The sequence below is a fragment of the Apteryx mantelli genome, chromosome 3 (assembly GCF_036417845.1).
Source record: "Apteryx mantelli isolate bAptMan1 chromosome 3, bAptMan1.hap1, whole genome shotgun sequence".
Taxonomy (NCBI): domain Eukaryota; kingdom Metazoa; phylum Chordata; class Aves; order Apterygiformes; family Apterygidae; genus Apteryx; species Apteryx mantelli.
The window spans coordinates 38,317,227-38,329,542 of NC_089980.1; the positions used below are offsets into that span (position 1 = coordinate 38,317,227).

Sequence of the window (12,316 nt, forward strand, 5' to 3'; positions counted from 1 at the left end):
GGAAATAAACTTTGCAACATTAGGAAGAATTATAACATATTACATAATCCGTTGTAGTTTGGCAATTGAGCATATTTATTTATTTATTATCAGCACTATATTTTGTAGTTATTACAGTCAATGAATTAGGCAGACTATACAACGGCATTCTCTACTTGTGCAGAGTAAGTATTTCTCAACTTCACAACTATTTGAGACAGATGTGAACAAGTTTTTTCTTAATAGTAATATGTAGATAGAAGAAGTATTAGCACTAATCATCATTACTGATAGCTTGATACTCTATTATCTAAACATTAGGATTCACTATATTTAAAATTAATATGAATTGTCAATCTGAAAAAAAAGAATGTAGGCATCATTTAGCTGTTTTAAGATTACACATATACACACACACGATTTTTCTTTCATTTGAAAAAATAATGATATACAGATCATGGAAGAAAAACCTCCAAAAAAGATTCTATGTAATCAATAGACAGGATCTGACTATATGCAACTAACCCTTTTGCAGAAGATCAGCATCTCCTTTCTCTATCAGTCTACAATAGATGTTATGAAGCTGCAGAATTTTACCATGCTTCTTATAACAGTCCATTAAAGCTTCCAGAGCTGCAGGCATGTCATCCCTTGTGGAACAAAACAAAACACAAGGTTAAAAACAACTAAATATTCCAGAAGCAAAATTTAACAGGAGTAGTGCAGGTTGAAAGTACTTTTGTCTTGAAAATTTCAAGGACAATTCATGCAGAAGTATATAATACAAGAGAGTGTTTTTTAAACACGCCATAGTTACTTTTAAATTGTAATATGAATTTCAAATTAAAATTACGGTAAACTGCTATAGGTAAAGTTTTTCTACACACAAATACCATGCATGCTAGATAGCCACAGAAACGAAAACAGAATTACAGATTTATCTTTAAACCTCTTAACTGTATAGTTTTGAGCGTATGACTACTGCTCGCTACAAATTAATCATCATCAAAAGGTTTCAATGATACATATGTAGTTGTATTTGATTTTTGAAGTAAAATTCTTAAGTTCTACCATGCACTGTTGTAACAAACTAATGATTCCAGGACAACTTCAATTTATATTTAAGACTTCACTTTTTCTTTTCAATAAATAACATTGTGCACCTTATATTACCTCCAAATGTCTTCGTTTAGACATTTTCAATTTTCAAGTACTTTGAAATTTATCCACAGCATTTTTTTTCCCACTATAAAACTTCAGGTTTTTAACTAAGTTAACCAAAGCTCCTTAGATTGCTTTATACTTGCTTCACACCTTTACAGACAAAATAATTTACTAATATTTACAAATAATCACATTGATTTCCATGCTTTTGTCACAATTGTGGGACTTGTATTTTTCCATAACGCAGCTGTAAAGCCATAAAAATCATCAGATCAGGAATTAAAAAAAAAAAAAAAACCAGCAAATACAACTTTAAAAATTGTAAACCGTGCAACTAACAGAACTAAATCACATAGTGCAGACCCTTCTTGAAAGGATCCCAACCCAAACAAAAAGAGAGGACAACAATTGAAACAGTGGTAAAATGTGAAGGTTTTTTTTGAAAGAGAAGATTTAAATTTAAATGAATCAAACTGAGAAGCCATATACAAACTGTATAAGTAATGTAAGTAGCCATAAATCAGTAGGACTTCATTTTAGATTTTAGAAGTCTTATCAAAGGGTGGTCGGAAGTAGGCAAGGAAAACAAAGCAAAACAACACTGAATAGCAGCAGTTAAAGGCCATAAAAAAAACCTGACTTGAAATGATGATTTTGAATTCCTGAAGCAAATTTATTATTGATCAACTCAACCTCAAATTAAAATATTACTGTCAAAATGAGCCAAATTCAGAGGTCTGCTCTTCATGTTCCAATTTCTTCTGCAGCAGAAATTTTACTTTTTCAGAGAATGAATTATTGTCTAGACTACTATAAACCACTATCTTCATCTAAAATAATATTTCAAAATTAAGAGTAAAACATAGAAGAATTAATTTTATTCAATAATACTGACATTCTGAAAATGAGCTTAAGATGATGGATTTCTACCTTATCCCCCTTACTGAGCCCTGTTTACAGTGCATCTTCTGGCACCCCATGGAGTCATTTGAATTTTTGTCATTTGGGGTGAAGACTAAATTACAGGTTAATTTCAAAACTGCAAGTAGATGTTGCAGGCTAAATTACTGTCATAAAAGAGAAATACTACGGTAGTTACCACAGACAGATATAAAGCTTTATATAATCAGTATTTTTCTCCTGCTTTAGATGCAAGTTCAGTTAATACCTTAAAAAACAGCTTTACAGAAAAATACTCAATTTCTAAGACGACACAACAACATTTATACATTCAAATTAAAGTTTTCAGTGATAAATTTAGCTTTTCAGATTGATGCTCAAACTGCCATAGTATTGTCTCGGCTGTATTCCTAAAGGATTAAAGAGACTGTTTTTAGGTCAAAGCTATCAATAAATGAATGAATAATTGGAATGTCAATCAAACAGGAACATTAAGAGTTTTCTAGACTCTAAATGTACACTTCTGAAGGCATTAATACTGTATGCACAGGGAAAAAAAGTCAGCAAAGGACTGATATAACAAAAATGGAAATATTGTTCTTGTTACTGGTACTTGCTGCTCAAAGGCTCAAGAGCAAGTCTGCATTTAAGGAGGTCAGTATATTATGCACCAATTTACTAGACATCTTTTTGAATCTATAGAGATCTGATACATTTGTTCAGCTGTATTCAGGCAACCAACCATCCATCCAACAGTTTATTAGAGAACAGCATTTATAAAACAGATAAATTATAAAAATGGCAACAAACACCTATAAACCCGTAAAAGATGTAGAATTTCAGTCTTTAAAAAGAAATTGTGTTTACTAGTATTGAAAGAATAAAAAGCATCAAGTTTATGTTGATGCTTGAGTTGATATGATTTACTCAAACCGCATTATTTCTTAATTGTCACAAACTGCAATTAATTCCAACAGCATGTGAGCATGGTACCAACAACTACTTTTGTAAGAAGTTTTTACAATCCTGTTAGAAAAGTCCAATGACAATTAGGAATTCACTGTAGGCTTCAAATTTCAAGTATAGATAAAATTTGAATAGGTACCATGATGTTATTCATGAACTTAAAAAAAAAAAAAAAAGCACAAAAAAATTTCCATAGTTTAACAAAATGATATTGAGACATGAAGATTTTAAGTTAATAAAAAGTCAAACATTTCAAAACGTTTGGCAATCTTTCTGTATAAACTTATGTATGTCAGATGCCCTCTTCTCTCCCCAAAGTATCACTAACTAGGTTAAATGCCTGGTCCAGAATTACTGTTTAACTAATATGGATCAAGTCACAAAAGAAATAAAGCCCTAACCATATACTCATAGCCATGCTGGAAAGTCTGGCTTCCAATGGCAGTCTATACAAAATGTTATTTAAAATATGGAGACACAAGATTCATGCTACACTTTGAGTGGGCTAGATACTACTAGAGTTTTCTTTCAGTTACTCACAAATATAACCTATTCAGGGTTGGTACCTGTTACACTTAAAGATTTTGTATATTTTTAGATGAACATGTTTCAATAAGGGGGGAAAAAAGATATACTATTATTTTCTAATGACAGGAGGAGCTTCAGTCATCACTCTGTTATGCTTGACCCTTACACAAGCAGGAAAGAGTCCTAATTCGGCTTCATTTTTCAACTAAATTGGCTCTGTGGTTAAGATTACAAAAGTTTGTGGATGCACTTTGTTTAAGATGCCTGTGAAGTCCCGGTATTGTGGGCACAATCGTGAAGAGTATTTGCATGAGCAATTTTACTCGCACGCAGTAAAGCTACCTGAAGAGACAAAATTATTCAGATGTCTCAGTGTTTGCAGAACACGCTCAATAGCAAGACTGGATACAACATCCGTGGATGTATCATCGCCCTTCGGTTTCAACAAGCCACTCCCCTCTTGCTTCAAGAACGTAGCACTAAATCTAACCCTTTTAATAGTAATAAACAACTTTCCCAACCAGAGAGTCTGCCTGATAAAAATAAGACTCCAAATATTGATTTTAATTGGAATGAAGTGCTGCAACATTATGCATAAAGCTTTAGTGAAGTGGCAATTTACCTAAGGGGTTTACTGATTGAAAAGCTCTCAAACCTGAAATCACTAGAGAGGTAGGAAGAAAAAAGGGACTCTTGGGGGTGGGGGTGAGGGGAGACTGGTAAAACAAATCCCTCTCTACGAATCTGCAGCAGATGTTGGCGTGGAGGGAAATCAATTCAGCAAGGTACAATCAGCTTTACAAAAATTATTCTGTTAAAAGAGAACGGGCTCTTGAAAGAGCTAAATGTTTTTCTGTTCATTTGCTATACTAAGGAATCTTCAAGGAGACTGGTGTTGCAATTACAACTAATCCTCCCCAAAAAATTAACTGTGTTGAAGGCTTTGTAATTTCCCTAGGTACAATTTAGCTGTCACTTACTTTAAAATTTACTCAAACATGCGTTCCGAACAGCACTAACTTCACATGTCAAGTGCTTTCCAGCCAATTGAGTCTAAACTGGAAGTCGGTGTTAAACAACTGAATGATTAGACAAGATAGCTCATTTCCCTGCTCTTTTGTTCAGAATAAAATGCCACATTTACATTATCAGACTCAACAGGATTTTCTGACAGAGGGAGAAAAAACCCTAGTGAACACTGTCCGTACTAAGCACATGAAGCCTGTCATTTACCAATCATCCTTCAAAAAGCAATAGCCATGAATGTAACTTAATTACGACCCAATGATCCTTGACGAAAAATCATCTTATCACTGTCCTGTCCCCATAGGGCAAATGAGACACTTTTGTCCTTTGGCACTGATGATGCTAAATTCCTAATTGCAATAATGGAGTAAGAGAGCCAAACATCCTTAATTTCATTGCAGCATTTGAAGAGTTTTAATGCAAATATTCAAAATAAAGCTGCTAAAAGTTAGAAAAAAACCTGTCCCCGGTACAGATGATTTTTTTCCCAAAGTTATCACCTAATTTTAAAAGTGGACTACTTTTAAAGGTAAATTTAAAAGTCAATCAACTTTTATGTGCTACAGAATCATTTCAAACAAAATCACATATGAATTTAACTCTGTGAAACCAAGACAAGAGAAATTATCAAGACACCAGCTCCACACATGCACTACATGAGAAACTTAATAAATGTGCGTTTATATAAAATTAATCACAAACCAGCACACAGGGCTTTAATGGACAACACAGTATTAAAATGCATTGATCATTTTTAAAGAAATACAATTCAGTTAATCCTATAGACCTTTTAAAATATTAACTACTTGTGTTCACTGACTTGAGCTACAGAATATTTTATTCATACAGTCTGTAATGTTTTCATATTTCGTTTTCATGCAACTTTTCTTCCATCTGTTAAGAGCACTTCTGAGACACAGAACATATAAATTGCAAACATGGAGTAACTTGTTTCTTTAATCTCAGAGACTATATATACAGAGAAAGCAGAAGCAAGCTTATGCCAATGAAAAGATAGGAACTGCATCAGGTTTTTAAAATGTGTCTTCCTATTTCTGGTTGTATAAAAGTTGGCTTGTGCAGCTGCCTTGGAAGAAAAAAAAAAAGCAGTAGGTGTTGTATCTGCCTAATTTCTCCTCCTGTAAATAGGGATCACCAAAGTACTGTATAGCACAGGAGCAGATTAGCTTCACAAACCTCTTCAGGTTTGTAAACCTGCTGGTATTTGAACGGGTTTCCCATAACAGTTGAAAGAGAAGGTAAAGAGAAAGCCCACCACCCTTAAAGCCAAAAGAATATTCATTCAGTATAGGTAACACAGCTTTTCCTATTACCAGCAGTTGGAAGAATCAGTGCAAACATAAGACAAAGTGCAAGCCCTTCACATTCTTGTAGATTTTTAAAAAGCTTGTTCAAAGTTAAGTTGTCTTAATGAAGATTTTTTTGTCACACTATCGAAGGCAGGTTTATCATCTTGGATGATAGACCAAGATTTCAAATGTGGACTGCTTCATCATCGTTTTCTGCAATTTCACCATTTCTTCAGAAATTGGTTCAGACTCATGAATAAAAGATCATACAACTGAGGGCAGTTGATTTTTTTTTTTCAAGCAAAATTTAAGGAAACAAATAAGCGAGAATGATTTCTTTCTCTAGTTATTTAAGTTACATATTTCTCAAAATGTCAAAGGTAAAGTGTCCATTCTACTAGAATAATAAACTTTGTAATCTTTTGTCAACGGATTTCTTTCCTGTGTTTTATTGCAAACTGGTACTTTTCACATGCACTAGGATGTCAGGAGAATTTCCAACTCTTCCTGAGTACAGACAGCAGGGGTACCCATAAGCATTTCAGACCTACGCTTGTAGAAGTGGTCAAAAACAAACTGCAGATTCCCTTACAAGCAATTTAAAAGTTAAATTTGAAATAAATTAAGAAAACAAAACACTAGCATAACCACTTCTGTGGAACATGAAAAAAAATCCCAGAGCTAATTTCAGAGGCAAACTGGAGACCTGCAGCTAAATGACAACATTTTCACATGACTCTTGAGCTGTAGCATGGCAAATAGTAGAGTGCTACTGCTGGAAAAGATGACTAACACTTATTTCAGTCAGTCAACTTTCAGAAACTTCTATGTTCTATGACAGAAAAATCAGTGAAATTCAGTTATTTCTCTCAAGCAAACTATGTGAAAAAAGCTTCCCCCTTCTGTTCTGCTTAATGTTAAAGAGGAAGCAAGATCTTTCTACTCATATGAAGGGAAAAAAACACATGAAATGAACTTACTTCATATTGTATTTATATATATGATATATACTAAGAATTATACTGGTGAGTATCAATGACTTATAGCCAAGCAGTTCCATAGTATGGAATTAATTCCTCTAAAAAGTCTAGTCTCATCAAATGTTTTTTTCCTCAAGTTTTACCAAATTTTAAAAACCTAAAATAATGTGGAATCAGCACTCTTCACTGTTTGCCTTTGCATCCACAGATGATCACATCTTTATTTACATCATCATATACTAGTTCTCAAGCGAGACAAATCCAGTAGTACCATGAACAACTCCAGATGTCAATGTGCATAAACCAATTATATAAAATGCAACTGCTTTTACTACATGTTACAAAGCATAATATCAGATATTTTTCTGGCACATTGGTTACATATGACTGCATTTAAATTACTTCCATAAACATCTGCCTCATCTTGTGATCTAATCCAGGCAGCACTGCTGACTGAAAAGGTGTACACTATACATTCATAACAGCGGACCAATTCATTAAAATACTGTTTTTAAAAGAGAATGCACATGCAGCCAACAGGAGTTTGTGACATTGTGACAAACATTCTGAATACAAAAAATGCAAGACCTTGCATGTCCAAACATTGAGAAGAATTAAAAATCTAGATCTCTGTGTGTTGTTAACAGAGACACATTAACATGCACCTTTGAGGCTGACTTACAAATATGATACTATGAAAAGTTCACTGATTTCATAGGTATTATATTTAAAATTAAGCCAAGAAACCACATTTGAAATACATGAACCAAACTGGAAGAGACTGATCAGTCCCACTAGCTGTAAGAGATTAAAATCCAACAGCTACAGAAAAGACATGCTAAGAAAAAATAAAAAAGATTGTGCATTTGGTAGAGAACGCAAAAAGGGTTTCTTGGCTCAGTTTCAGTAAGAAAATGTTATATAGTTCATACGTTCATTAATTCAAATATCCTACACCTCAATGAAAAAGTTATTCAAAGGAACATGCCACAAGGAGTTATGGATACCCCTTGCCAGGATGAGTATATGGACTTCCTTTCCTTGTACCAAAGGTACGAATGGAAAAACCGCAATGACCAAACCAGACAGTACTTACTTAGAACTTCAAATTCAGCAATATAGAGTCTTCTGGCATTAACATCAGATTATTTGAATATTCATGTGAATTAAGAATGCTTTCATGTCCAAGAACTGCCCTTCAGCTCACCTAAGATCTACTGCATTGTACAGCAAAATAATGCTGTTTTGACTGGAAAACACATACTACTTGACTACAAGAGCTGAGACTATATATACCATACTCTGATTAACTATCTTGTCAAACAGACTTAAAAAGCTCAGCTTTAGAAAGAACTAATTTGTAAGCATATTTCAGTATATAACCACATGATCTCTAACATGTCCATAAAACACAGCTGTAGTTCCCCTACAGATACCATGATGTGATATATATAACTGACGAAAACACTATTTATCTAATTTACAAAGACATACTCATTCATCACAACATTCCTAGCTCACTTAAGTTTTACATGTGTGCGCATGTTTATGTACGTCAGCACTTTCAAACATGAATGTGCAGCTGTGTACAACATACACAGGTCATATAATGTAAATAAATATTAGAATATAACTTGTTTCATCTCATGCCCAAACATAGCTTACTTTTCAAGGTGAACCGTAATCAGAGGAGAATACAGGACAGCAGTTTCTGCCAATCCGAGGGTCACAATGGTCTCATGTAACCGATTCACTGTTTCAACTTCACCTTGCATGGCTGCAGCATTAAGAACGCGGAAGAAAGATGCAACTGTTCTATCTGTGATAGGAACATCCTTCTCTTTCATCTCCTTTAGAACATTAATAGCATCTACAATGAAACAACACAAAAGACCCTTAGGTAATTTCATGTAGGGAAAACAAACTGCTATTAAAACAGCATTTCAAACCCAGCAGGAATGTAAATTCTGGCGTATAATGCCGATTTCAAGTTAATTACTACTTGCATTTCTAAATGAGACTACAATTATAAATCTACAATAGCATGGTTTTATCATTTTGCTGCAACTTTGACTACAAATTATAGATAGGAACTGTGTGCCCACTCTGCACCACATAACCCTGTATAGTCTGCCCTATAGCTGCAAGATTCTACTAAATGGATGCTTTTATAGTTCAGCGCTAACATCTGCTAAATCACTCCATTGTTTCTTCAGCAGATGGCTTGTCACGAGGCCAGATAATAAAGATATGTTTACACTGTATATACAGCCAGACTAATGGTCTGATACCGATAGGGCCTGTTTGCTGTGTCGATACTAATTAGCCAAGGAGAGCCAATGAAAGCTTTCTAACAGACTGCATGTTAAAACATTAGGTTCATTAAGCTTCATTAGTAAGGCAGAAACAAACATTTTGGTATACGGAATAAGTGCATTTTTAAAATGTTCTTAATTATTGCACAGAAAGGATGTTTTGACCACTTTACATTTGGCTACATTTATGAATTGTTTTATTTTCAGAGGGACATTTGTGCTCTTAAAAGCAAGCTAATCTTTTCAAACTGCTTTAATGCAGAGGTGGTCATGAGCTGATTTATTATGATTTGGAAAAGGTCAGCTTTGTTGATTATTTTTCTAACAATAACCTAGTAAGTGGCCCAGACAAATTTCAAAAAGAGCTGTCAAGAAAAAAAACACTAAAAGTTAACTTTTTATTTTATTGTATAGTGTTTTACATAAAATCATTACAATTTTGTATCTAGTCTCGGGCTGTGTTCTTACTGTGTTAGGTCCTGTACAAAAACACAGAACTCAATATTTAGAATTATCTTTTAAAGTTGATTACAACCTAAAGTTTTAAAGATGAACAAAATCATGTAAATTATAGAAGTTATGTTATAGTAAATTACAAAAATAATACAACAGCTTAATGCAAAAATCTAGAAATACAAAAATAGGCATAGGTTGCAGGACACTCATTTACCAAAATTTACAGGCAATTTGACTTTAAAATTCAATTAAAAAAAAACATTAAAAAACATAAAAATATATACTTTATAAAAAGTTAAATGATTTTTTTGCAGTACTTGGCTCTTACAAGAAGGTTATGTTTATAGGTTTTATGTTCAGCCTTCAGACCTTCTTAAGCAAAAACAAAGCCATTAGTCTAGGCACATACGCAATTTGTGCCATAAGTCATGATCTTCAAACTCAATCCAAACAGCAATGCTAATAAAAACTAGCTGCAGAAATGCAAAAAGCACTGAGCTGTGCAAATGTAAATGACAAGCTTGCCAATCCATTAAAACTAATGGCCTGCACTGTCCAAGCATCTCTGGTTGAATTCAGATGCAAATTTGTATGCAAAATGTTCAAGCACTTTGCAGGACATGATATACCATTAATATCAACTCACATTTTTATTCTTGAGGCAAGATACCTTTATTACATAGTACAAATATACAATGAAAGCAAATGGATTACCTTCTAGTCTGCCATGCCTTCCTAAAACTTCTACCAGTGCTACGTACTTTCCGGTGTCAAGAGCAACAGGTGAATTCTTAGGGAAGCTAGAAATTAAACATTAAGAACTGTATCAACAGAAGTTTACATTTTCTGGATTCAGCTGAAATCTTTATTTTAAAAACTACATAACAAAAGAACAGCATTAAGAGCTAAAAGGAAAAATCTGATATGCTTTAAAAGATGTATCATTAAACTGCAATTAGAAAATATTTTCCATACACACACACACACTTGTCCCCAAAAACCCAAAACTTAAGAAATCTTTTAAAGACCCAAATGGCTTTATTACTTGTTTGGTAGTTGCTTCATAAGAAGCCTGAGAAGAAAATTCAGTCCACGTGGCTGGGGCAGGGCATTACTCTTTATTGAAATGAAAAGAGTAGGAAGCTCTTCATCTATGGTAACACATTAAAGGTTACTATCTGAATGTTGCTGCTATGTATTTGTTTTCTTTTCCCTGGAAGTTTTAAAATTATTTCTTCTGTTGTTTCATTTTGTACCATTTCAAAAAGTCACTACTTAGCAACAAGCTAAGCTCAAGGCAGATCTTCTTCTTATGTAACGAGCCTGAACCCTATTATAAAACCAAAGCAAATACTTTGTGTGTGCACATGGAAGAGAGAAAACCTGGAAGTAACACAACTTTTTATTCACTGTAGCATCAGACTGAACGGGAGCTTTTGTGGGAAGAGGAGGAAGGGGCAAATGGAAAGATGATATGTAAGAATTTGCTCCAGGATAAATCATGCATAGCATGTTTTAGCTGGGAGCTAATTTTCACAGAGAAGATATAAAGCTCTGAAATAAAAATTTAAAATGGAATGCCTGTTGACAGTCTTAAAATATAATGTCACTTAAAAACACTGCCATTCTAAACACAATATAGGTGCGGTATATTCTGAACACTTTTTAGGTGCTATTCTAAAACACAACACAGGTGCAGATTTTTTAAGCTGAACTTCAATTTAGAAGCTACATATGTTTAAAAGAAAAACAGAAACAAAATATACATAGCAATTTGCCCCCCTTCCCTTTTTTTAAAGGCAATTAATGACCACACAAAATAGCTGTTTCTGGTGTTCAATTATACTAAGCAAATTTCTTTCAACAAAAAATCTTGACTGTTTTAAATGCACATACATTGGTGGGGAAAACTAATTAAAAATGGATGAGGGGGTTAATACTCAACCTACTTAATTCAACAAGGTCTGTGTATCAGCATAAATCTCTGTGACATGTTTCGGTGCTGGTGTACTTACACTTTTTCTTTCAGGTTCATTGCCTCTTCTACATTATCATGTCGACAGCACAAATTTATTAAGGCTGCATAGCCACCGACAACCATGTCCGGTTCATATTTGGCTTTCACTTCAAGAGCTTTTTGCATATTCTAAAAAAAGGAACAAAGCAAAGATATGAACTGGAGGAAAAGTCAGTATGACATTATGAATCCTAGACATCTAGCGTGCAGTTACGTGACTACTTTAGTGTTTTTAATAGTAGATGATCACATTTGAAAATACAAAGCTATAACGTTCTAGCAAATTTTCAGAGTGGGAGTTATTTTACAGAAACTTAGCTCTTCATTTCTAAAACACTCTTTCAGTTAACTGGAAAGTAGATTTCAAAGTAAATTTTCTTGCTTTATTTAACATTTCTAGCATGCTTTAATGTAATACATTTTTGCTCACTATTAATGCCATAAACGTGATTAATCCAAACTCTAAAATAGATCTATTCAGAATTCACAACAATGATTTTCACCTGGTGCAAACAAAGCCAAACATAAAACAAAACTACTTTTTAAAGAACAATAAACTAGCTAATGATCCCATGGATAGCTTCTTTTTTTTTTTTCCCCTCACATGCTCTATTCATACATTTGACCACTTTGAACTTACAATGGTATTTGCTTCTAGCCTTATTTCATATGCAA

General features: G+C 33.6%; 1 protein-coding gene across 2 annotated transcripts in view; it reads right to left on the minus strand.

The window, feature by feature from the left end:
- The window catches only part of LRPPRC (leucine rich pentatricopeptide repeat containing), a 98,768-nt gene that overhangs the window by 46,113 nt on the left and 40,339 nt on the right, over positions 1–12,316 (minus strand). For both annotated transcript variants that reach the window (XM_067293149.1, XM_067293150.1), the window contains exons 21-24: positions 11,640–11,770; positions 10,339–10,424; positions 8,519–8,723; positions 505–629 (exon numbers count right to left, since the gene is read on the minus strand). In XM_067293149.1, coding sequence (XP_067149250.1) covers positions 505–629; positions 8,519–8,723; positions 10,339–10,424; positions 11,640–11,770 — 547 coding nt within the window. The remainder of the gene's footprint in view (positions 1–504; positions 630–8,518; positions 8,724–10,338; positions 10,425–11,639; positions 11,771–12,316) is intronic.